This window comes from Gopherus flavomarginatus, chromosome 4 (genome assembly GCF_025201925.1).
Source record: "Gopherus flavomarginatus isolate rGopFla2 chromosome 4, rGopFla2.mat.asm, whole genome shotgun sequence".
NCBI classification, from domain to species: domain Eukaryota; kingdom Metazoa; phylum Chordata; order Testudines; family Testudinidae; genus Gopherus; species Gopherus flavomarginatus.
The window spans coordinates 36931022-36954725 of NC_066620.1; the positions used below are offsets into that span (position 1 = coordinate 36931022).

Here is a 23704-nt window from a genome sequence, read left to right on the forward strand (position 1 = left end):
GTTCAGGAGTGGGGATGGGTCTGAGGCCCTGCAGCTTTCACTATCCACTCTCCATTAATAGATACTGCCTGTCCCTCCACCACCACCATCCAAACTCATGTGGCACTCTTATGGGAGCTTGCCCCTCTACGCTGAGCCAGGGAGTCTCAGAAGGGTAGGAGAACATACTATTCTCATGCGTCAGAGTAATTTGTTTGCCTCAGAGGTCACAAAAGAATTTCCCCTTCATATTTAGCATTATACAGCTGGCCAGGTGCTCATGTTTTGTTTGGTTTCTTTGCCTTCCTGTGAAGTGTAAGTCATTGGACCCTGGTGGAGGTAGGATACAGGATTAGATGAAGCAGTTGTCTGATCTGATATGGCAAATCCTCTGTTCCTAACAAAAATGGATAGCGTAGTCTTTGCTGCAGTCTTAATCTTAGCTACCTTCTAGTGTTCATAGTCCCCTAGGAACAATTGACTTCTGACTGTAGAGGTATGAGGACTTTATGACAACTAGCTTAAAAAATATGATCTATCACAATAGCCACTACAGTATTTCCCTGCTCAACCATACATATGTGAATGTATTGAAAAGGTGTTGGTAGAAGGAATTAACTTTAGAAACAAAAATTATAATGTTCACTTTCTCTACCACACAGTGTGCACAGAAGGCTACAGCTCCGGACATGTATTGAGTAGATTCAAGAATGAGACAAGGATACTAAAGTCAATTGCAAAAGGCAGCAATTGATAAAACATCCAAACTATATAAAAAAAAACAGAGAAATACAGGTGAGCTCTGAATGGAGCGAGATATTGAACCAGCCCCTACCTCTACCAAAAAATGACATGGTATCTTTAATGACAACACCTCTGTTTTTAAGATCTCATCTGAAATGCCATGACATAATAAACCGCAAGGTACTCAACTTGTCTCCCTCAGAAGGATGAAAGGCTGAATCAACAGTGGTGCAATTTGTACCTATGACTCCAAGTAGTCTCTGTTATTTCAAACTTGGGTCTTAGATAGCCAAGCTATTCCCTCCAGCTGTACCTTACAATACATGACCATTTTTCCTCCCAAACTAGACTATTCCCACAAATCAGGTCATACTAAAGTATCAAAGAAATGGTGAAAGTCTGAAGAATTATCCACAGCCTATAATTAGTTTCCCTTTAACCAGGAAGTTCTTCAAAATATCAAACTATTTGGGAGGGGGTAATTTTATATTTGTCTCATGCTCATTCTACTTTTATATTAAAAAAGCATATGAAAAAGTACAGATAGTCACACGTAAGAAAAATTATACAAAGACAAATACATCAAATAAACCCTGATTTACCCATTACATAATTAATCTATCAGAAAGGTTCTTGAGACAGTACACAGAATAATACATTGAGCCTAATGTTTCACTGTTACTCCAGTTTTATACCAGTGTATATGCAATGGAGTTCAACTGGTGTAAAACTAGAGTAATGCAGGGAATCAGGCCCTTGTGTAAGAATGAGGGATCTGGTAGGCAGATGTGATCTCATGGCTGGAGATGCTAAACCATTTTAGACAATACATGCAAGCAACATCACTTACCTAAAGCTCTCTGGGTACTCAGCAAGAGCCATGTTGATGACATCGAGTGCATGCTGATAGTGCTTTTGGGCTGAAAAAAGGAGAGCCAGTAGATGAAGTGAATTCATATCATCTTTGCACAGTTTCAGTGCTTCCTGAAGGTGTTCTATAGCATCAGAAATCTGAAAAACAAGAAATATTTTACTACCAGTCACATATCTGATCCCTTTCCCAAAGGTATGAAATTTGTTACACACTCATGACCATTAGATATCTTGGCATCCTACTTGGGAATGTGGAGGGAAAACTGACTTTTGAAAGAAATTAAGCGGCCAGCCCAAATTAATGGGCTGTCAGCCTAGAAAAGCCTGACAAAATGGCTAGGGATGAGAAAAGGAGATTTTTGCCCCAGTATGAAGTAGGTGGCATGAAGCTGCTATTGCAAGGTTTCAGGAGAGGTGGAAATAGTAGACATGACCCAATGCTCCCCTTATTGATTTGGATATTGTGGTTCCATGCTGTGCACTGACCCAATAGACATACCCCTAATGTGACCAATCCCCATCTCCATGTTCAATCATAGGGAACTGCCAGGGTCTTTGCATGGTATGAACATATACATTTTTTCTGATGTACTTTGTGTCTTATGATCACTGCACAAGGCCACTCATGATTTGGCCCAGGAAAGTGAGATGTAAATGATGAAAGTAAAAGGGTAAAATATGCTTAAGATTCAGAACAATGTCACCAAGGAGAAATGTCTCTGTTAGTTGCAAGGTAAAATGCAATCCTGACACATACAACAGAGGAACATCATTAGAACCAAGTTCCCACCTGGTGGAAACCTTAACTTCTATAATGAATGCAAATACAACATCCAATCTATGTGGTCTTACAACCTATCTTTATGCTGTCTGTTTTACGAAGGAAGTTCTGAATAGAAATCTTGTTCCTTGGTTATCGGTAGCAAGGTTTATGGAGGAATTTTGTCACCACATAGAACATGTTCCAAGGCGTGAGGATTTGGGATTAAATCACCCAGAATTAGTGTTCACTGATGAATGCCGAAACAAACAACATTAGAGGATATGCCCGACAATGTGGAATTTCACTATTCTTTTCCCTATATTCCCGTTTTTCGGCTACGTGAACTGCAGTTCCTTTTCTCCTCCTATTACCAAACTTCCTACTCAGATAAGATTGCCTAGCATTCCATCATGCTGGAGTTGTCATAACGTCCATAGATCATTCCTGGAAAATAGATTCTATGTCACAAGGTACAGTGGCAACCAGAGAAAAGTGCAGACTTGTTCTTCCCTCAGAGTCGTGCAAGGAATGTAGGTTTAGGGGTCCCCAGGTAAAAAACAGTTGAGAACCACCATGTTAATGCGCCCACAAGATTTAAGCATACATGAGTTTGATTACATTTGCAGGCACAAACTGGCTAATTGTGAGCCTGACTTATGAATGCAGATAGCTTTTGGAGTTTTCCATGGGCACACTGACATCCTCACAAGTTTGGCAGAGGTGTTAATGGAGGCTGGCTGGCTATTTGGTCCTAAATAAGGAAATCAGCACTCTCTAGCCAGCATCTGCTGCACTTACATCAGCCATGGTCATTCCTTCAAACCTATGACTGTCAAGCAGATAATCCATGATGCTGAAATGAATGCAGTCTAAACATATTTTTCACTCATCTGTAGGAAAAGCCCTTTCTTTCAGCATTTACATCTCTGATGAATAACACTTTCCTTCAGTTCCAAAAAATGCTAAGACCCAGGACAAGAGCTACCTGATTTGTTGGCTTTCTCCTTATTCTCGATTTACCTTTATTCCAACTTCTCATTGGATTGATTAAAAATTCTCTAGAGAAAATGAGGTTCCATTTATCTGAATGGCTAAAGAAACCAACTGTCATTTGTTTAATCCAATATCTTCCAAAGTAACACCTACACGTCCCCGCACAAACAATGTAGTAGCAAAATTAGAAGATCCTCCTGGTGTTTATCAAAGTCATGAGGAAAGATCTGATTTTTTTTCATATTAAACATGCCTACCGCTTTATTATTGAAGTAGAGTGAGAAAGGGTTTCTTAGCACAGTAACAATGTTAGTACCCACACAGAATCCTCCTCCTACTGCATGATTAGGAACAGCGGACAAACAGATGAGAAAAACAGCACTTAATGTCAACAGACTCTGCTCCTTTACTGGAAGCATTATACAAGTCAACTTGCAATAGACCAGACAGAGCAAAACTCTGAGGTAAATTTCCAGAACAATAATACCAAGATACTTGGCAGCAGTCAATGTAAACTTCTTTGGAAAGGCAGAGACTAATTATCTATTGACAGATGCCACAGCTTATTCATTTGAGTAGCTATGGGAAGCCTGGAAGTTTGAAGCCCAGATGGGATTCTGAAACTCCATGGCTGTACCGTAGGGAGGCTGCCAGCTCAAATTCCCTGCTAGTGCTGCCTTAACAGCAATCCCATCTCAGCTGCACCACAAGTCCTAGCAGGGGCTACGATAGGAAGATGCTACCATTATCTGATTCATTATTCTGTTAATAAATACATCAAAAACATTTTGCAGGACTGTAGTGAGGCGCCCTGGCTCCCAGCTGCGTCTGAGAGGGCCGAGCAACTGACGCCTCCAGAGTGGGCGGAGCCACCGCCGCCAGTTCCCGCCCCCTGGAAGTCAAGGGACGGGACAGGAAGTATAAAAGCCCAGCCCCGGCGCTCACTTGGAGACTGGCTGCCAAAGAGACCAGACGCGGGTGGCCGAGCTCCCGCCCAGCCTGAGCTTCCCCGTGCCCGGTATCCTGAGGAGCTGCCTGAGCTTCCCCGTGCCCAGTATCCTGAGGAGGACTGGCCGAGCCTGCCCCGTACCCGGTATCCTGAGGAGCTACCTGAGCTTCCTGGTGCCCGGTATCCTGAGGAACCCATGGTCTGGGATTCACCGGAAGATGCCGGTGAGACCCAGGTACCCAGAGAGCGGGAGGTCGGAAGTGGCCCAGGGGTAATCAACCCTGGTTTGGCTCCAGGAGAGCCTGAACCGATGTCGGTGTGTTGCGGCCAGGATCCCCACTGACAGCAGCGTGCCTTTGCTGCTGCTAGGGCCCCGGGCTGGAACGCAGTGGAGTGGGAGGGCTTGCGTTCCCCCGCCACCTGTCCAAGGGTGGCAGACTCCCCGCTCTCGCTGGCCTGAGGAGGCCTTCTTTATAAACTTACTGTTTGAACTGCTGCTCAGCCCCTGCCTGGGGGTCTGAGCCCTGTGCCTGTTTGTTGCCCAGCCCTGAGCCAGGGCTTGGGCTTTATAGAGTTCCTCATCGAATTGCTGCGCAGCCCCTGCTGAAGGAGCTGAGTCCTGAACTGCTTAGTGCCCTGCCCTGACCCAGGGCCGGGGCTTTATAACCTATTTGTTTGCTCAGCCCCCTGCCGAAGGAGCTGAGCCCTGAACTGCGTAGTGCCCCACCCTGCCCCAGGGCCTGGGCTTAGAGATTACTTGTTTGCTCAGCCCCTGCCTGAGGTTCTGAGCTCTGAACTGCTTGGTGCCCCACCCTGACCCAGGGCCTGGGCTTAGAGACTATCTGTTGGCTCTATCCCTGCTGAGAGGTCTGAACCCTGACCTTTTTGCTGTCTGTAGTGAGGCGCCCTGGCTCCCAGCTGCGCCTGAGAGGGCCGAGCCCCAACGCAGGACGCTTCCACGGACACATGTGTACAATATTGTGCATGTTGCAATGACTGAGCCACAAATATATTGCTATAAAACAGAGCTGGTGCCTTCCAGCACTTGCAAAAATTGCCACAGAGTAGAACATTTACAACATTGCCTCCTATTTTAGGGTTTATTTTGATACTCATTTGCTTAACAAACAGGCTGGGAGGTTACCTTTCTCCTCCTGCTCATATGCATGAAGTATGAAGACTTTAAAAGCAATTTGCAATGGCAGAATATATCTTTATAGTTACAGTAGTTCAAGTATAATATTTCAGATGCAATGACTTCAGGCTGCTTAGATTACATGACTTACCAACCCCAGCCCTGCCAACTTCTGTATCAACTGTGAGTTTTAGGTCATTAATGAAACACTAAAATTTGGCAAATCTTTTGCATTTGCAGTGCCCATGATTTCATGCTATAGGATGGGGATTATAGAAAGGAGAAATTTCATTGGCTAGCAAAATTTCCCATTAGAAATAGTCTTGAACCAAAATACTAAACACCCAGAGCTTTAGCAAAGTGAGGATCCAAATTGTTATCACTTGGGCCTATATTTAGCTCTTACTGCACGGGAAGCTGGTATATTTGCACAGGATGGTAATTTGATTGCTATCAGAAGTCCAAGCCAGGACACACAGAGACTGTGTGATGAAACTCAGGGCGTTTTGGTCAGTCTGAGAACTAGCAGAGACAATCAAACTACAAGCTCTGTCTGCGTCCAGGAGTCTCATAAGAACACAGGTGACGTGAGTGTGGGGGTGTACGGGGTAACATGCCCCACCCCCAGATTTCTCAGGACGCCTCTCGCTAGGACGCCCAGCAGTGAGGAGGCAGCAGCTGCCCCCTGGAGGTGGCACTCACCATATGTCCATACAGTATGGGGAGGGAGCAAGCACCAGGGTGGCTGGCTGCAGGCTGAGCACTGAAACAGCAGCAGCCTCCAATGTGCCTATCAAGGAGAAGGGAGTGATTTGGGGGTGTCATATTCCCCCTTCTAACAAAAAGTGACTGATAGTGAAATTCCACCCTGGAGAACTACTAACTGAAATTCCTGTTCACTGAAATGATCCAGCCCCAAGCACCACACCACCCTGGCGCCACCCACCCTGATGGCGCATGGGGCACTGTGCAGCCCAACTGCATTGTCCCTTTTGATGGCCTTGTTTTGAACACTTGCTAAATTGACTTAAAAGGCAGGAAGGGATGGCTGCAAGGGGCTGGGCAGCCACAGGACAGACAGCAGGAGGCAATTGCCAGTGTATGTTGTCTACATACATATCAAGTTTCAGGAGGTAGGGGTGGAGGCAATGCGTGGGGTAGTCATGTGCCTCCACACAACCTTTCAATTGTGCCCCCCACTACCCACAGTTATGAGTTGCCTCTGCGTAAGAAGCTTATTTCTATAAACCCAGGATCCAGTTGTTTATATATTATAACTGAGTCCTCTCTCTTCTCTACCACAGCAGACACCACAGGAATTTTTAGCCAAATCATGTTCAAAAGGGAAAAAAATAAAAAGGACTGTAGGAGAAATAGCTTAAAGATATTCTCCCTACTATTTTGTATTCACTTTTCCCTTATTTAAATACAGACACTCTTGAAGTCTGTAGATGCTTTCTGGAAATCACCCCTTGAAACTTCAGGTCTTCATTGGCAGCCAGCAGATGAAGTTGATCAGTGAGTGCTCTAATCCTCTGGCTGCCTTTCCACTCCTGTTTTCACAGGAAGGAAGGTCAAATCAAATAAAACAACATCAATGCAAGTTTTAAAATGGTCTGAATACTGTTTGTGGTTGTTATGGATCTGACATAAATTTACTTGGGGCTCGGCACAAAACATGGGAATCAGGACCGAAAATTAACAGGAGTTCTGACTCCTCAGCGGGGTCCTATTTCCATGGAAACAAACTGGCAAAAACATGGCAAGACTTTTAATGCTGACTTTTCAGAGTGACATTTTAAAATGTTTACTCTACCTTGCTTTTGCTGATGAAAACTCTTGTTACCACAGAAACAGGAGGAGGAACACAAATAGCACCCTGAGGTTGAGAGCTAGAAGTCTCATTTGTCAATTTCCTTGGTTGACTGCCAAAAGAGACCTGCCTGGGAGTAACCAACACCTGCAAATACTGACCTTGGCCAAGTACTTCAAGTCTGGGGGGAAGGAAGATAAAATAAAACTCTCCTTATAGATTTGAGCATTTTTAAATAGAGGTGAATTTCATTGAAAAATGTTCCAAAATACGCCCCAGGGACTGATCTAAAACCTACTGAAATCAATTGGAGTCTTTCGCTGATTCAGTGGTCTTGGAATCAGGCCCTAGAAAAACAACACTGCAATCAAATGTGGATGGTCTAATATAACATCACCATTCTCTTTGGTGGTTGAAGGTCCTCAGTCCTGTTCCATTCCCCACCCCAAGGAACACTTCTAATCACCTCACCTTAGTTTGATTTCTTGTTCTTGTGAGGGAGGAAAGGTAGAGGTTTTTTTCTGTTTCCCTTCTCCCTTCCCAGACAGTGATTTTAAGCACACAGCAGAAACATACACTGCTGAAAACATTCCAGAGAGGCCTCTCAGGCTAGGGAGTTTTTCCAACTTCCTTAACACCTTACTGGCTAAGCTGGTGGTCTTGCTCCATTAAAACAAAAACCAAAGAGAACAATTTCACCAATCTATGGGAGTTTGAGAACTGTATTTTTCAACTGCATTTAAGGTATCTTATTCAGTGCAGAGTGACCTAGTGGACAGAGAACTGGATTAGGATTTAGAAGGCCTGGTTATATATTCCTGACTGTGCCACTGGCCTGCAGGGTGGCGTTGAACAAGTCATTTATTTTCCGTGCCTCAGTTTCCCAATCAATAAAAAGTAGATAATGCTACTGACCTCACTTGTAAAGGGGGTTGAGAGCTATGGATGAAAAGTGCTATATAAGAGCTAGGAATTATTATTAGTGGTAACTGACTATAAAACCACAGATCTGATTTTTCTCAGCAATAGACATTTATGGCCAACTGCACAGGATTGGACTCATTATTTCTTAGCACTTTGTTACACCCCAATGAAAGTTTTGTAACATTCAGTAGTTAATACAATCAATCAGAGGTTAAAAATAAATAAATCACTTATCCTGCAGTTAATCAGAAAAAGAATATGTTAGATACTTCAAATAATTAAGGATACTAAAAATACATTACCTAATGTTTATCGTTAACTAAATTGGCAGAAGAAGAACAGGATATTTTACAGCAGTCTAAAAATAAAGATGTCTCAGGTATCTCTACTCGCTCCAAGCATGCTTTAAAAATTTATACCCTGCTAGATGGAGAAGAACTGGAGCAGCATAGCAAGGACCAGACCGAGACAACAGAGGTATAGGGCTCATACATCTACTAATTGGGGATAAGTGGTAGAATGTCAAGGAGAAACATACAGGTGGGAAAGAGATAAAGGAAGTGGGTGGGGGAATAACAGACTGAATGAAAAAACCAAGAGGAGAGGGAGATGATGAAATGAGAGGTGAACAGCAACATTAAGACTAGTGCCTGGAAAAGAGAAAGGGAAACAAGTTAAAACTGATGAGTTAATAACAGGGCGGGGAGTAGGAGGAGGAGGAAATTATTACAAAGAAAATCTCATTTTTAAGAGTAGTGATTGAAAATATCTATTACAATAATCTCTTAGCATTTTTATTCAAGGAAGCAGCAGATCGGACTGCCTAAATGAATAGCCAAAAACTATCACCAAAAGAAGAATAGCTGGATATTGTTTGAATGAAAGGCCTGAGTAATCTGCACTGTCAGGCATACAGTAGTTGATTACAAGGTCAAATCAGCTGTTTTAATGATCCTTTCTACTGTTTTCAACCTTGCAGCACACTGCTCTTATTATGAAAGTGTTACAAAAGTGACATTAAGAGTATGCACACTTGGACCAATTAGTTTAACCTAATGAACAAACAGCTCACCTAATTATCTTGGGAAAGTAAGAAGTATCTGACTGTTTGACTCTGTAGTATAGACTAGGGAAAGTAATCTGCAGTGAGCAGAAAGCCTGCTAAAGAAGGAAAATAAGCTGATCAAATTTTCAAATCTATCTAAGAGGGTTCTTAATAAACATGGACTTCTTTAAATAAAAGGTATTGGCTTAGGAAAGAAAAAAGACAAACTTTTTCTTTAACAAAGCATGGTTTTCTTGAGCTAAAACCTGCAGTCACATTTGACTGCCAAATAATCCTATTGCCTGGAGGTTTCCAGAGCCCACAGAAATCTTAACTAAAGATGCTGAATGATGGAATAAGCAAGTCCTTAATAAGGGTAATCTGAGAACTGGTGTGATATAGTACCATACCAGGAACAAGACAGCGTTTGGGTAGGAGGGGACTATGACAGGGGGCAGGGTACTTCCTGGTTCCTGAGGAACAAGAATTAAACACCTCTCGCTCACCTTCACTCTTCTCTTCCCTGCTTAGAGCAGGACCTATAGGGCACTCCTTGGGATGCAACCCTGGATGAATGACTTTGAACAATTGTGCTTAGCAACAGGATTGCAATGAGCCCCAAGCTGGGGAGTTTCTGCTTACATTTATGTGAACTTATTTTGATTTCCTGGTATCAACCTTGTTCAATAAGGAAAAAACAGTGATGACTCTCATTGGGTTTGGTTTCTTTCTGTTGAGTCACTCCGCCAGCTTCTAGTGACTCAATGGCTGACTGTACTGAAATTGCCAGTATTGCATATACCTGTCTGACAAGAGCCAGCTGTAACGAGACGTAGAGGATGATTTGGTGGTCTTCAGGGGCCAACTGACGTGCTCTGTAAAAACAAAGGAACAATAAGAAAAGAGAAGTGAGTGTCACACTGTACTTTTCATAATCTTCTCTGTCAGAAGAAAGCCACAAATTACTTATATATCAAACCATATTTCAAGAAGAATTCTATTCCCACAAGTGCAGAGCAGATAGTAACCAGAGAGAGAAGTATGTGCGCGCTCTGCCAGCTGTGCCAAGCTCATGAAACCAGAAAGCAGGAAGAGCAATAAAAACACCACGCGTCAGGGTTTTATACAGCCAGATGCTAAGCTTCACACACTTGCAGAACACCATTCTGACAGTGTGCGATAGATGAGTTATGGCAGGGCCTTTAGCTATCTGACTACGATGGAGAAGAGGGCTGTGCAAATTGGCAGCTTCTAATTCATGACCTGCATCCTTTGTGACCCTGTTTTAAGCGATTTAGGCCAACTGAAGTAACACTCTAACTGCCTTCCACCACTGACACTAAAACACAACAGCAGCTCCCTCTTTCTCTTCCTGGATGTTTTAATGAGAGTTCTACAAACAGAGAGGGGGTAATACGGAAAATAAAAAGCATTCACTGCTGGTATTTTTACCACTATTCGTATTTCAGGAGCCTAAGAGGCCCCAAAATCAGAATCCCATCATTTGGGTTTCCTTTCAGGATTTTTGAAGGGTCACTCAGATAACACTCTTAAAATTGTTACCGACTCCACTGCGGCTGACACAGTTAGTTCATCTCCTAGTGCTCTTTTGCAGTAATAACTTTACACAACAGGAAAGGCTGATCATATCAAACAGATGTTTTCTAACTCTCTGGGCTGTACTCCAACCAACATAGAACTCTGCACCTGTGCTGCCCTACCATAAACAAGTGCAGTTGAAGAGTGTATGAGGGAGAAAAGAGAGACTGACAAGCATGGCAGCTAAGTACGGCCAAACTATTCATTCACTAATTAAAAGATTTAAGAGTTACTGCTGGAAACAAAAACCACATACTATTTCAACGCCAGTTACCACAAAGCTATAGTCATAGCTTATGAGAAAAAAGCAAATGCACTGATGACTTTAATTAACGGCTCTAGAATCAATTAGTTTAGCTTGGACAAAGAGAGCCCTTTATCTCTGCTTGTTTAGAACTTCTCTCTGAACCTGTGGCCAGCATGTGCCACACTAAAGATATTAGTCATCTGATTAGGATTTGACATTGGATATATCGTGTTGCGGTGTCTATAAGCAACATACTGATCTTTTTACCAAAGACCAAATCCAACCCTGATCCTGACTACTGGGGTAGGAGGGGCTGCCTGTTTTTTACGTAGTTATAAAATATTTAACAGTCCCTTTAACAATAGATGGAAGGGCTAAAAAAAGGGGAAAGTTCACAGGGGTGTAGGTGAACATTGACAGACAATGGCTTGAGAAAGAAAGAAGAGCTGCTATTTTGTTGCTCAGCATCCCCTTAAAGGGCATTAAAAAAAAATCAAACTGACGGAATTAGGCTTCCGGCTGAGAGATCCGTGTTTACGGATGGCTTCGGGATTCTAAATCATGGGCTGAGAGTCGACATGTACTTTGGAACTGATAAACATATATACTCTGAGACACAAGGTATTAGCTGGCTGACTCTTGTAATGCCCCAGCTTGGCTGAACTATGAGCATCTGATGTTTGTCTAAAGACTTATCTGTTTCCTAGCTAGACTTAAGATACCAGGAAAACAATTCGCAGCCAGTGGGAAAGGTCAAAGACTAAAAATAAATACAGTTAAAAAGCAAGGCAGCACAGCAATTACATGGAAATAGCACTGTCATGGAGTTACGACGGGAGTCTAGGTACATGTTACTTGAAAGAAAAGAGACTTAGTAAAAGTGGCAACTTCTTGCTCTTCAGATTACCACGTGATGAGTATCCAGAGTCACACCTGCTGACTTTAGTGACAAAAATAAGTTTTTACTACTACATACTATTACTGCTGCAGAGCCAGCATAGATGACAGCGAGTGAGCTGGATTCTATTCTCTCTTGTGTAACATCAATAGAACTGTTAACTAAGATACAATTACAGAGTCAACCGGCACAAACTCCCTGAATAGAAAGCAATTGTCCAGGTGTAACCAAGGACAGATTTTTGACCTGCAGAATCTCTGTTATAGATGATGATGTGCAAGAAGAAAAGAATTCAGTCTAAAGACCCTATGTTGAGTTTAGAAGCCCTGATGACATGTACTTTAAAACAGCTAAGATAGACAGAATTTGTGAGACTAGCAGTTAGGAAAAAAACTTTTTCCTTATAAACTTGACATACATTAAACTTAGAACCTCATAAGGTCATTCTTACAGTTAACTTTTCATAACAGATTTAAAACTCCATTTTTGTCTTGTTTTGTAATTTAAGAAAAAAAGTGACACTTCACAAAAGTTAGCTTTTAGAAGTAGCCAAATTCTGCTGCATTCTTGCTATTCTAGGAGTGATTTGGAAAGTCTGTTGCTGAGACTATATTTTTTTTTTTAAGTACATCAGAAGCAGGAAGTCTGCCAAACAATCAGTGAGGTCATTAGACAATCCAGATGTTAAAAGAGCATTCAAGGAAGATAAGGCTGTTGTGGAAAAGCTAAGTGAATTCTTTGCATCTGTCTTCACTGCCAAGAATGTGAGGGAGATTCCCACACCTGAGCCGTTTTTTTTTTAGTTGACAAATCTGAGGGCTTGTCTACATCAGAAAGTTGCAGCGCTGGTGAGGGAGTTACAGCGCTGCAACTTTGAAGGTGTACACATCTGCAGGGCACCACCAGCGCTGCAACTCCCTGTTTGCAGCGCTGGCCGTACTCCCGTTTTGTCTCGGGTGTAGAGGATCCAGCGCTGGTGATCCAGCGCTGGTAATCCAATGTAGACACTTACCAGCGCTTTTCTTGACCTCCGTGGAAGGAGGAAGCCTCTGGTAATCAAGCTGGTCTCCTTTCCCGGTTTGCTCTCTCGTTCCCGGAGCCCAGAGCAAGCAGGTCTCCTTCCCTGCGGTTTGCTGGGTGGCTCCGGGAACGCGAGAGCAAACCGGGAAAGGAGACCCGCTTCGCCGCGGTTTGCTCTCTCGTTCCCGGAGCCACCCAGCAAACCGCAGGGAAGGAGTCCTGCTTGCTCTGGGCTCCGGGAACGAGAGAGCAAACCGGGAAAGGAGACCCGCTTCGCCGCGGTTTGCTCTCTCGTTCCCGGAGCCACCCAGCAAACCGCAGGGAAGGAGACCTGCTTGCTCGGGGCTCCGGGAACGAGAGAGCAAACCGCGGCGAAGCGGGTCTCCTTTCCCGGTTTGCTCTCTCGTTCCCAGAGCCCAGAGCAAGCAGGTCTCCTTCCCTGCGGTTTGCTGGGTGGCTCCGGGAACGCGAGAGCAAACCGGGAAAGGAGACCCGCTTCGCCGCGGTTTGCTCTCTCGTTCCCGGAGCCACCCAGCAAACCGCAGGGAAGGAGTCCTGCTTGCTCTGGGCTCCGGGAACGAGAGAGCAAACCGGGAAAGGAGACCCGCTTCGCCGCGGTTTGCTCTCTCGTTCCCGGAGCCACCCAGCAAACCGCAGGGAAGGAGACCTGCTTGCTCGGGGCTCCGGGAACGAGAGAGCAAACCGCGGCGAAGCGGGTCTCCTTTCCCGGTTTGCTCTCTCGTTCCCAGAGCCCAGAGCAAGCAGGTCTCCTTCCCTGCGGTTTGCTGGGTGGCTCCGGGAACGCGAGAGCAAACCGGGAAAGGAGACCCGCTTCGCCGCGGTTTGCTCTCTCGTTCCCGGAGCCACCCAGCAAACCGCAGGGAAGGAGACCTGCTTGCTCGGGGCTCCGGGAACGAGAGAGCAAACCGCGGCGAAGCGGGTCTCCTTTCCCGGTTTGCTCTCTCGTTCCCAGAGCCCAGAGCAAGCAGGTCTCCTTCCCTGCGGTTTGCTGGGTGGCTCCGGGAACGCGAGAGCAAACCGGGAAAGGAGACCCGCTTCGCCGCGGTTTGCTCTCTCGTTCCCGGAGCCACCCAGCAAACCGCAGGGAAGGAGTCCTGCTTGCTCTGGGCTCCGGGAACGAGAGAGCAAACCGGGAAAGGAGACCCGCTTCGCCGCGGTTTGCTCTCTCGTTCCCGGAGCCACCCAGCAAACCGCAGGGAAGGAGACCTGCTTGCTCGGGGCTCCGGGAACGAGAGAGCAAACCGCGGCGAAGCGGGTCTCCTTTCCCGGTTTGCTCTCTCGTTCCCAGAGCCCAGAGCAAGCAGGTCTCCTTCCCTGCGGTTTGCTGGGTGGCTCCGGGAACGAGAGAGCAAACCGCGGCGAAGCTGGTCTCCTTTCCCGGTTTGCTCTCGCGTTCCCGGAACCCCCCTTGAAGCCGCCCAACAGCGCTGCAGTGTGGCCACATCTAACACCACTTGCAGCGCTGGTTGCTGTAAGTGTGGCCACTCTGCAGCGCTGGCCCTATACAGCTGTACTAATACAGCTGTAACAACCAGCGCTGCAAAACTTTAGATGTAGACATGGCCTGAGGAACTGTCCCAGATTGAGGTTCCAAAGGAGGAGTTTTTGGAACAGATTGATAAATTAAATATGAATAAGTCACCAGAAAGACCTAAAGTATGAAACTGCAGAAATACTAATTGTGGTATGTAATCTATCACTTAAATCAGCTTCTGTACCAGAATAGCTAATGTAAAAAAGGCTCCAGAGTGATCCTGGTGTGGTCAGATGTTGGCTGTGTGTGTGTTCATTTAGTGTGCTGTCCCAGCTCTGCGCAAGCAATTACAGGTCCATAAGCCTAACTTCAGTATCAGGCAAATTGGCTGAAACTACAGCAAAGAACAGAATTAGCAAACACAGATGAACACAATATGCTGGGGAAGAATCAACACAGCTTTTGTAAAGGAAATCATGCCTAACCAATCTACTAGCATTCTTTCAGGGTGTTAGCAAGCATGTGGACAAGGGTGATCCAGCTGATATAGTGTACCTGGACACTCAGAAAGATTTTGACGAGGTCTCTCATCAAAGGCTCTTAAGCAAAATAAGCTGTCATGGGATAAGAGGGAAGGTCCTCTCATGGATCAGTAACTGGTTAAAAGATAGGAAACAAAGGTTAGAAATAAATGATCAACTTTCAGAATGGAGAGAGGTAAATAGTGGGGTGTCCCAAGGAATTATACTGGGATCAATGCTGTTCAACATATTCATAATGATTTGGAAATGCGGGTGTACAGTGATGTGGCAAAATTTGCAGATGATACAAAATTAGCCAAGATAGTTAACCCCAAATCTGACTGCAAAGAGTTACAAATGGATCTCACAAATGGGTGACAAAATGGAAGATGAAATTCAGTGTTAATAAGTGCAAAATAATGCACAATATAAAACATAATCCCACTATATGCATAAATTGATAGGGTCTAAATTAGTGGTTACCACTCAAGAAAGATCTTGGAGTCATTGTGGATAGTTCTCTGAAAACATCCACTCACTGTGCAGTGGCAGTCAAAAAAGTTAACAGAAAGGAACCATTAGGAAAGGGATTAATAGTAAGACAGAAAATATCATAATGCCACTTTATAAATCAATGGTACCCCCACACGTGAAATACTGGGTGCAGTTCTGGTTGCCCATCTCAAAAAAGATATATTAAAATTGGAGAATTTAAAGAGAAGGGCAACAAAAATGATTAGGGGAATGGAACAGCTTCTATGTGAGGAGAGATTAAAAAGACTAGGACTGTTCTGCTTAGAAAAGAGATGACTAAGCACAGATATGATAAAAGTCTGTAAAATGAATAATGTGGAAAAAATGAATTGGGAAGTGTTATTTACCTCTTCACATAACACAGGAACCACGGCTACCCAATTAAATTAATAGGGAGCAGTTTTAAAACAAACATAAGGAAGTGCTTCTTCACTCAATGTACAGTCAGCCTGTGGAATTTGTTTGCCAAGGGATGTTGTGAAGGCAAAAAGTATAAAGTAGGTTAAAAAAAAAAAGAACTAGATAAGTTCATGGAATCATAGAATATTAGGGTTGGAAGGGACCTCAGGAGGTCATCTAGTCCAACCCCCTGCTCAAAGCAGGACCAACTAAATCATCCCAACCAAGGCTTTGTCAAGCCTGACCTTAAAAACCTCTAAAGATAGAGATTCCACCACCTCCCTAGGTAACCCATTTCAGTGCTTCACCACCCTCCTAAGGAAACATTATTTCACAATATACTAGACCTCTCCCACTGCAACTTGAGACCATTGCTTCCTGTTCTGTCATCTGCCACCACTGAGAACAGCTGAGCTCCATCTTCTTTGGTGCCCTCCTTCAGGCAGTTGAAGGCTGCTATCAAATCCCCCCTCACTCTTCTCTTCTGCAGATTAAATAACCCCAGTTCTCTCAGTCTCTCCTCGTAAGTGATGTGCCCCAGCACCCTAATCATTTTCACTGCCCTCCACTGGATTCTCTCCAATTTGTCCACATCCCTTCTGTAGTGAAGGGACCAAAACTGGACACAGTACTCCAGCTGTGGCCTCACTAGTGCCGAATAGAAGGGAATAATCACTTCCCTCGATCTACTGGCAATGCTCCTATTAATGCAGCCCAATATGCCATTAGCCTTCTTGGCAACAAGGGCACACTGATGACTCATATCCAGCTTCTTGTCCACTGTAATCTCCCGGTCTTTTTCTGCAGAACTGCTGCTTAGCTAGTCGGTCCTCAGCCTGTAGCAGTACATGGGATTCTTCCATCCTAAGTGCAGGACTCTCCACTTGTCCTTGTCAAACCTCATCAGATTTCTTTTGGCCCAATCCTCTAATTTCTTTAGGTCACTCTGGACCCTATCCCTACCCTCCACAGCATATCTACCTCTCCTCCCAGCTTAGTGTCATCTGCGAACCTGCTGAGGGTGCAATTCACCCCATCTCCAGATCATTAATAAAGATGTTGAACAAAACCAGCCCCAGGACCGACCCCTGTGGCATTCCACTTGATACCAGTTGACAACTAGACATCGAGCCATTGATCACTACCCATGGAGCCCGACAATCTAGCCAGCTTTCTGCCACCTTATAGTCCATTCATCCAATCCATACTACTTTAACTTGCTGGCAAGGATACTGTGGGAGACTGTATCAAAAGTTTTGCTAAAGTCAAAATATATCACATCCACCGTTTTCTCCATATCCACAGAGCCAGTTATCTCATCATAGAAGGCAATCAGGTTGATCAGGCATGACTTGCCCTTGGTGAATCCATGTTGACTGTTCCTGATCACCTTCCTCTTCTCTAAGTGTTTCAAATTGATGGATAGCTCCATCTATGGCTAATAGTCAAGATGGTTGGGGACGCAACCTCATGCTCTGACTGTCCCTAAACCCCTAATTGCCAGAATCTGGGACTAGACCCACAGGGGATGGATCCCTTGATAACTGTCCTGAACACTGTTGGAAGACAGGATATTGGGCTAGATGGACCATTGGTCTGACCCAATATGCCCGTTCCTATGTACTATATTAAAAACTGAGATGTTGAAGCTTTTTGAAGAGCATATATATTTTTAAAAGAACTAAAGAATTATTTTGGATTCATCCAAAGAGCAAAAGCAAATAGCAGCTAGTCAGGCTCTTTCTCACCTCTCCAAAGTTTGAAGGGCTTTCTTGTGTAATTTGTCTTGAGAGCATTTCAGGGTAGCTGCAGGACAAGACACATATGGTTATTTAACTGTTAGACAGAAAGCACTTGCAATACATTTTAAAATGTTAGCATACAATAGCAGACGGATATTAGCACTTATATGTATGGGTGTGAAGAACCCAGTTTTGTTTTTGGACAAAAATGACAACAAAAACATTTTTTAAAAGATTTGTTGAGTTTTTCAAGGAATTCCCCCTCCCCTTTAAAAAAAAAAAAAAGGCTTCTCTGTGACTCTGAAATGTTTTCATTAACATAATACACATAATTTAAAGGCTTTTTAAAACTAGAAACATCAGAGCGAGACTCTTGGCCCTAGGTGATTTGTGCTAACAGCACCCAAAACCCCTGGAAAGCTACCCTAATGGGGCAGATAACAAGGTAATGCCCTCACTAAGATATACCCAGCTCTCCACTTCACACAGGGAGTGTGCCAGGCTGAAGAGGGGGAATGTCAGGGGTAGAGCTCATGGTGCTCTGCCAGATTCTCAGCCAGCGCAGCAGGCTTTCTGGCCAGACTGCTCCAAGTTACGCTAAACATGGTTTTGGTCCCCAGTTGCCTCCTGTGCTCTCTCTTCAGCAGTGCCAAGTGTGAACTCAGCACAGATAAGGATCTGACTCATTGGGCTCTAATTTCTATCTGTAAAGTAATTCTAAAAAAGGTAGAATGGAAGGGTTCAAGATTCTTGTTATGCCAGTTAGGAAATGATAAACTTAAGGATCAACGTAGGACCCTAGACAAGAAGGCTGTGGGAATGGACAGAAGGATATGACGTATGATGTAATTCATTGTTATTGGATACTGAAAAAGGGGTATGCAAATTGTTATGGAGGCTTGGTTTTCTAGAACCTAAAAACATCTGCCAAGTGGGCTGGGCATCTGATAGCATTGTTCTGTATTAAGCAAGCTAGCTCATATTGCTTTTCAGTCTTCACAATTCACAAGGAGGTTATTTGTTATTCTACATGCTGCTGATCAATACTGCAAAGAGGTGATTAGTGTTTAGTGAAGACAAAACATCAATGTATGAGTTTATCTGACTTAACATGCCTCAAGTTGATAGAAGTGGCAGGAACAAGTGACACAACGCAAAGAAAACACATAATTCTTTGAAAGTAAAATAAAATACAAGCACTCTAAAGAGTTAAGTAGAAAATCAGAGGATTCATGCCCCAAAAAATTCAGATTCTCTAAGATCAAACGTGCCATTGAATGAAAAGCGGAACACCAGTAAGTTTGGTAATACTGCAAAATCAGACATTTTCTATGCCAATGTGGTTAGCAAAATAAAGATGCAATGATAATTTAAGTTCTTTTTAACATCCATTTCAATCTGGAGTGGTAGCTGTTAGTCTTCAACACCCAAAAAATTACAGAAAGATCAACCAGTGATTATGCCATAAAACATCTTGAAAGGCAGAGATATGATAAGAAAATTGAAGTCTCCTTCTTCTTTTTTTTTTATTTTTACTAACCACATAGGCTAGTGGTTAGTAAAAATAAAACACAAAATGAACAGTTTAAAGAAATGACTGGAACACTTCACTCTGGATAGACCTCTCCAGACAGACTGAAACTTCAGGTCCACTACCTGATGTTGTACGTAAAGGCAGAAAAAAAAAAATCAGAGAAAAAAAATTAAAAAACTCAACATGGACATTAATGCAAAATGGCTGGTGAAACATGAAAAATGATCTCAAATGGCTATAAGCATCTACTCAGGAAAAAGAAGTCTTCTTACTTAATGCTACTGATTATACATCTCTTAGAAAAACCACTAAATATTGTGGCCAAGTTGCTAGAAATGCTAATCCAAGAACGCAGAGAAAAGTGTGACAGGGATAAATTTTGCTATTTGTTCAAACAATGAAAATAAAATGAAAAACTCTAGAGAATTTATCAGGTGGAATCACCTTAAAATTCTCATTTCTGGCTGTTCAGCACACTATTTATACCTCATTTAAAAAGTAGCATAATACGTAAAATATATTGAGGGAGTTCAGAAATTCTTCCATAAGCATCAACCTCACATTTAGCTAACTGAGAAAGAAGGATTGATGTCTCAGCTATCCAATGACACTTAGTGGAACTCTTGAAGATTATGGTTCTGCTCTTCAGCTGTTGCAAATTGGTGTAGCTCCATTGGCTTCAGTGTAATTATGCTATTCATACAAGCTGGAAATCTGGCCCTACATCTCTGCCTTTGCATCCAACTATCATAAGCATGCTGAGATATGTGCAGACAATGAGGACTTTTGATCAAAACATACCATGCACTTTATTCAACGAGAGACTTTATAGAAAGGGATTAAACTTCCAAAAACTATTGAAGATGGTTTTGAAGAGACCTGACAGATTACAAACTGATAATACAATTATCACAGTCTCAGTAGAAATGCAGCTTGATTTAATTAAGTCACATGGTTTCAATAAGAGTTAAATTCCTTAATACTTTTGAGAATCTGGACCTTAAGAGCTTAAGTGTTACTGAAAATCAATGGGATTTAGGCTCCCAAATGCTAGATTTTCAAACGTGTTCTGATATGTAAATATTTTGAAAATCTGGTGCAAAGCCACTTTTGAAAATGGGATATAAGCTCCTTAGGCTTTAGTTCAGTGCAACTTATGCTGCAGCCCAAATTCTTATCATATATCAAATATGAAAGAATGTGATTTGATTATTGATCTACAGATGAGGGAATTAGGATTGGTTCACTAATAAGCAATGCCTACAGCTTTCTAATATTAGCTTGTGCCCTGAATATACCAACTGTATGTAATTCTTATGGCTATCTACAGAAACATTTTCACTTCCAATCCTGATTTGTGACATTGGAACTTTGGATACAATCACATTCTTTGAATGGGCAGAAGCCAGCTGATGAATATCGGGGGCAGGTATGATGAGCACTTGCATTTCACAATATATTCTGTACTTGCTGATTTTTCCCCTTGCCAGGCCTTAGTTAAACTCAGCCTTCCTTCCCTTGTCTTATATGAATTCTGTATGAGACCCAAGGAAGACAAAGTTGGCACTACACACAGTGACAAAACGGGAACAACAAAGGAAAAAAAAGATACACTGTTAAAAATGCTGCGACCTATCACAGATTTTAGCCATAAAAAAACCTAGAGAAGAAATAGACGTGCTGGAGCAATGAACCATCTGTGTTCCTGAGAATGAAGTAGAAATCAAGGCATCCTCTACTGAGTACAACACATCCTTCAGCTGCTTCAGTGAGATTTAGTTCAGCAACACTGTCATAAACAGATAAGTAAGAGTTAATAGAACAGAAGTACTTCATCTCTCTTTTGCCTGTAAAGGGTTAACAAGATCAGTGAGCCAGGCTGTCACCTGACCAGAGGACCAATCAGAGGACAGGATACTTTCAAATCTTGAGGGAGGGAAGTTTTTGTGTGTGCTGTTAGAATTTGGTTGTTGTTCTCTCTGGGTTCTGAGAGTGACCAGATGTGCAATGAGGTTTCTCTCCAATCTCCCTGATACAGGTTCTTATAGATTCAAAATAGTAAGTAGTAGGTGATAAGGCGAGTTAGGCTTATGTTTGTTTTTCTTTATTTGCAAATATGTATTTGGCTGGGAGGAGTTCAAATGTGTATTTGGCTGGAAGGAGTTCAAATTTGCATTTTGCTGAAAGGATTTTAATTTGTACTTGTATACTTAGGCTGGGAGGGTGTTCCCAGTGTCTATAGCTGAAAGACCCTGTACATATTCCATCTTAAATTTACAAAGATAATTTTTACTGTTTTTTCTTTTTTTAATTAAAAGCTTTTCTTGTTTAAGAACCTGATTGTTTTTTTTATTCTAGTATGAGATCCCAGGGGATGGGGTCTGGATTCACCAGGGAATTGGTGGGGAGAAAGGTTAATTTCTCTCTGTGTTAGGATTACTTTCTCTCTCAGGGAGAGTCTGGGAGGGGGAGAGAGAAGGAGGGGAGAAGGTGGATTTTCCTCTCTGTTTTAAGATTCAAGGAGTTTGAATCACAGTGATCTTCCAGGGTAACCCAGGGAGGGGAAGCCTGGGAGAGGCAACGGTGAGGGAAAGGGTTTACTTTCCTTGTGTTAAGATCCAGAGGGACTGGGTCTTGGGGGTCCCTGGGCAAGGTTTTGGGGGGACCAGAGTGTACCAGGCACTGGAATTCCTGGCTGGTGGCAGCACTACAAGTACTAAGATGGTAATTGAGCTTAGAGGAATTCATGCTGGTACCCCATCTTTTGGACGCTAAGGTTCAGAGTGGGGAATTATACCATGACAAACACATAAGCAGATACCTTATGAGAAAACAAGGGAGCCACATAACAATTGTGTGGTGAGCAATCTTGTTTTATCAAGAGGTTCTCTCTTATATGTATAAAGGGACTTTTTTGAAGATTATTCAAAAAAGGCCAGAAAATGTTTTAATGATATTCAAAATGATTCTCTCATCGCACTCCTGCAAAAAAACAGTCATGCTGTAAAGCAGAAAGTGTCACAAAGCAAAATGTTTAGTTTTGAATATTCTATGTCTGTCTCACTGGATATGGCTAACTATTGATAAAGTACGAATTAAAAAGAGAAAGCCTAATCTTAGTCAGAAAATGTCTTACATTCTACCACGAACTTTCTAACAAAAGTTGTCAAGTGGCTTTGAAACAATTTATTAATTAGCACTGAGTGTGCTCTACCAATCAGAAGTCAATTTAAATGGAAAGTTATGGAAGTTAACATATATACAAAGATATCTGTGTGATCGTATCTGACATTGTGAATGTGTTTGTACACACGAAAACACACACACACACACACACACACAAAATCTTTCACGATATGAAACATAGGGTTTATATTGGGGGTTGAGTCTCCTTCTTTCACCCTCTTCAACTTCTACATCATATCTATGATAAATATTTTATTCTTCCTATAACAAAAAAAAATTCTTCTTCAGTCCAGATTTGGGTTTTGGGGATAAAATGCCAGATATTCATGTATTTGGAAACAAGTATGTTTTAAAGTGATTTAATCCATTTTATTAAAAGGAAACAATCTCAACGAGGAAAGCATAGTCTCTAGTTTCTCTTAAAGAATTTGCCAGACACCTCCACTAAACAGTTGGCCCTGCCTACTATAACACTAGAAGTATGAGGTCTGAAGGGCAGAAACTCCACTATTTCATGATGAAATTCAGAGGCTAAATTGGACACAAGTGCAGAGCTGCTGTAGTGAAGGTTAAGTGTTTTTTTAATAAATGAGATTGCTGTAGGTCAGAACATTCGTGAACCCTGTTAACCTCTTGAAAACTCAGAGAAGACACAGTACCAGAAGACAAAGCATTAAAACTCACACTAAAGCTCCTTAAATACTTTGATCATTACAGTGGAGTCCAACAGACTCCTCTACAACTTCATTTATCAGAAACCCTTTAATAAAGTTCCATTATGGAGGATAATCATTTTACTATTTATTTATTAACATATTTAAAAAGTCCATCTGAAAATAGACTCTGGGATCTTGTACAATTGTAGAGACAATTAAACAAAATCTGAGCACGAAGCCTTGAGGAAGTAGGCCATTATGTAGGACTCAAATGTTTTAAAGGACTTTAGAAAATAAAAGAAAGTTCAAGTTGTTTCCAAGAGCAACTGCTTTGGGGCAGTGAAACAGAGAAGAAACCGTGTTCTATATTACCAACCACTATGGAGAGGCACTTCTCAGAGTAGCTGCCCACTGGATCAGATATGGTTGCTTGGAGACTCACAGTGACTTCTACTACTGAAGAGCACAAATATATTCGATCAAGTTGCTCTGCTGTGGGGAAGCGTGCAGCAGTATCACCCTCATTAACAGAGTAGAGCTTTTCTGTGATCTGAACTACTGCCCACAGAGACAGGAAACAAATGGGCCTAAACCTAAGCAAAAGTGGGTGATGGTGCATTAATGAGCATGGCCAGGTTGATCAGAATGGCTACTG

The 23704-nt window shown here is 42.7% G+C and overlaps 1 protein-coding gene across 6 annotated transcripts in view; it reads right to left on the reverse strand.

Annotated features, from left to right (window-relative positions):
- Nucleotides 1-23704, reverse strand: part of TTC7A (tetratricopeptide repeat domain 7A) — a 307984-nt gene that overhangs the window by 157414 nt on the left and 126866 nt on the right. For all 6 annotated transcript variants that reach the window (XM_050951817.1, XM_050951815.1, XM_050951813.1 and 3 more), the window contains 3 exons: nucleotides 17680-17737; nucleotides 10021-10093; nucleotides 1574-1734 (listed from right to left, as the gene is read on the reverse strand). In XM_050951817.1, coding sequence (XP_050807774.1) covers nucleotides 1574-1734; nucleotides 10021-10093; nucleotides 17680-17737 — 292 coding nt within the window. The remainder of the gene's footprint in view (nucleotides 1-1573; nucleotides 1735-10020; nucleotides 10094-17679; nucleotides 17738-23704) is intronic.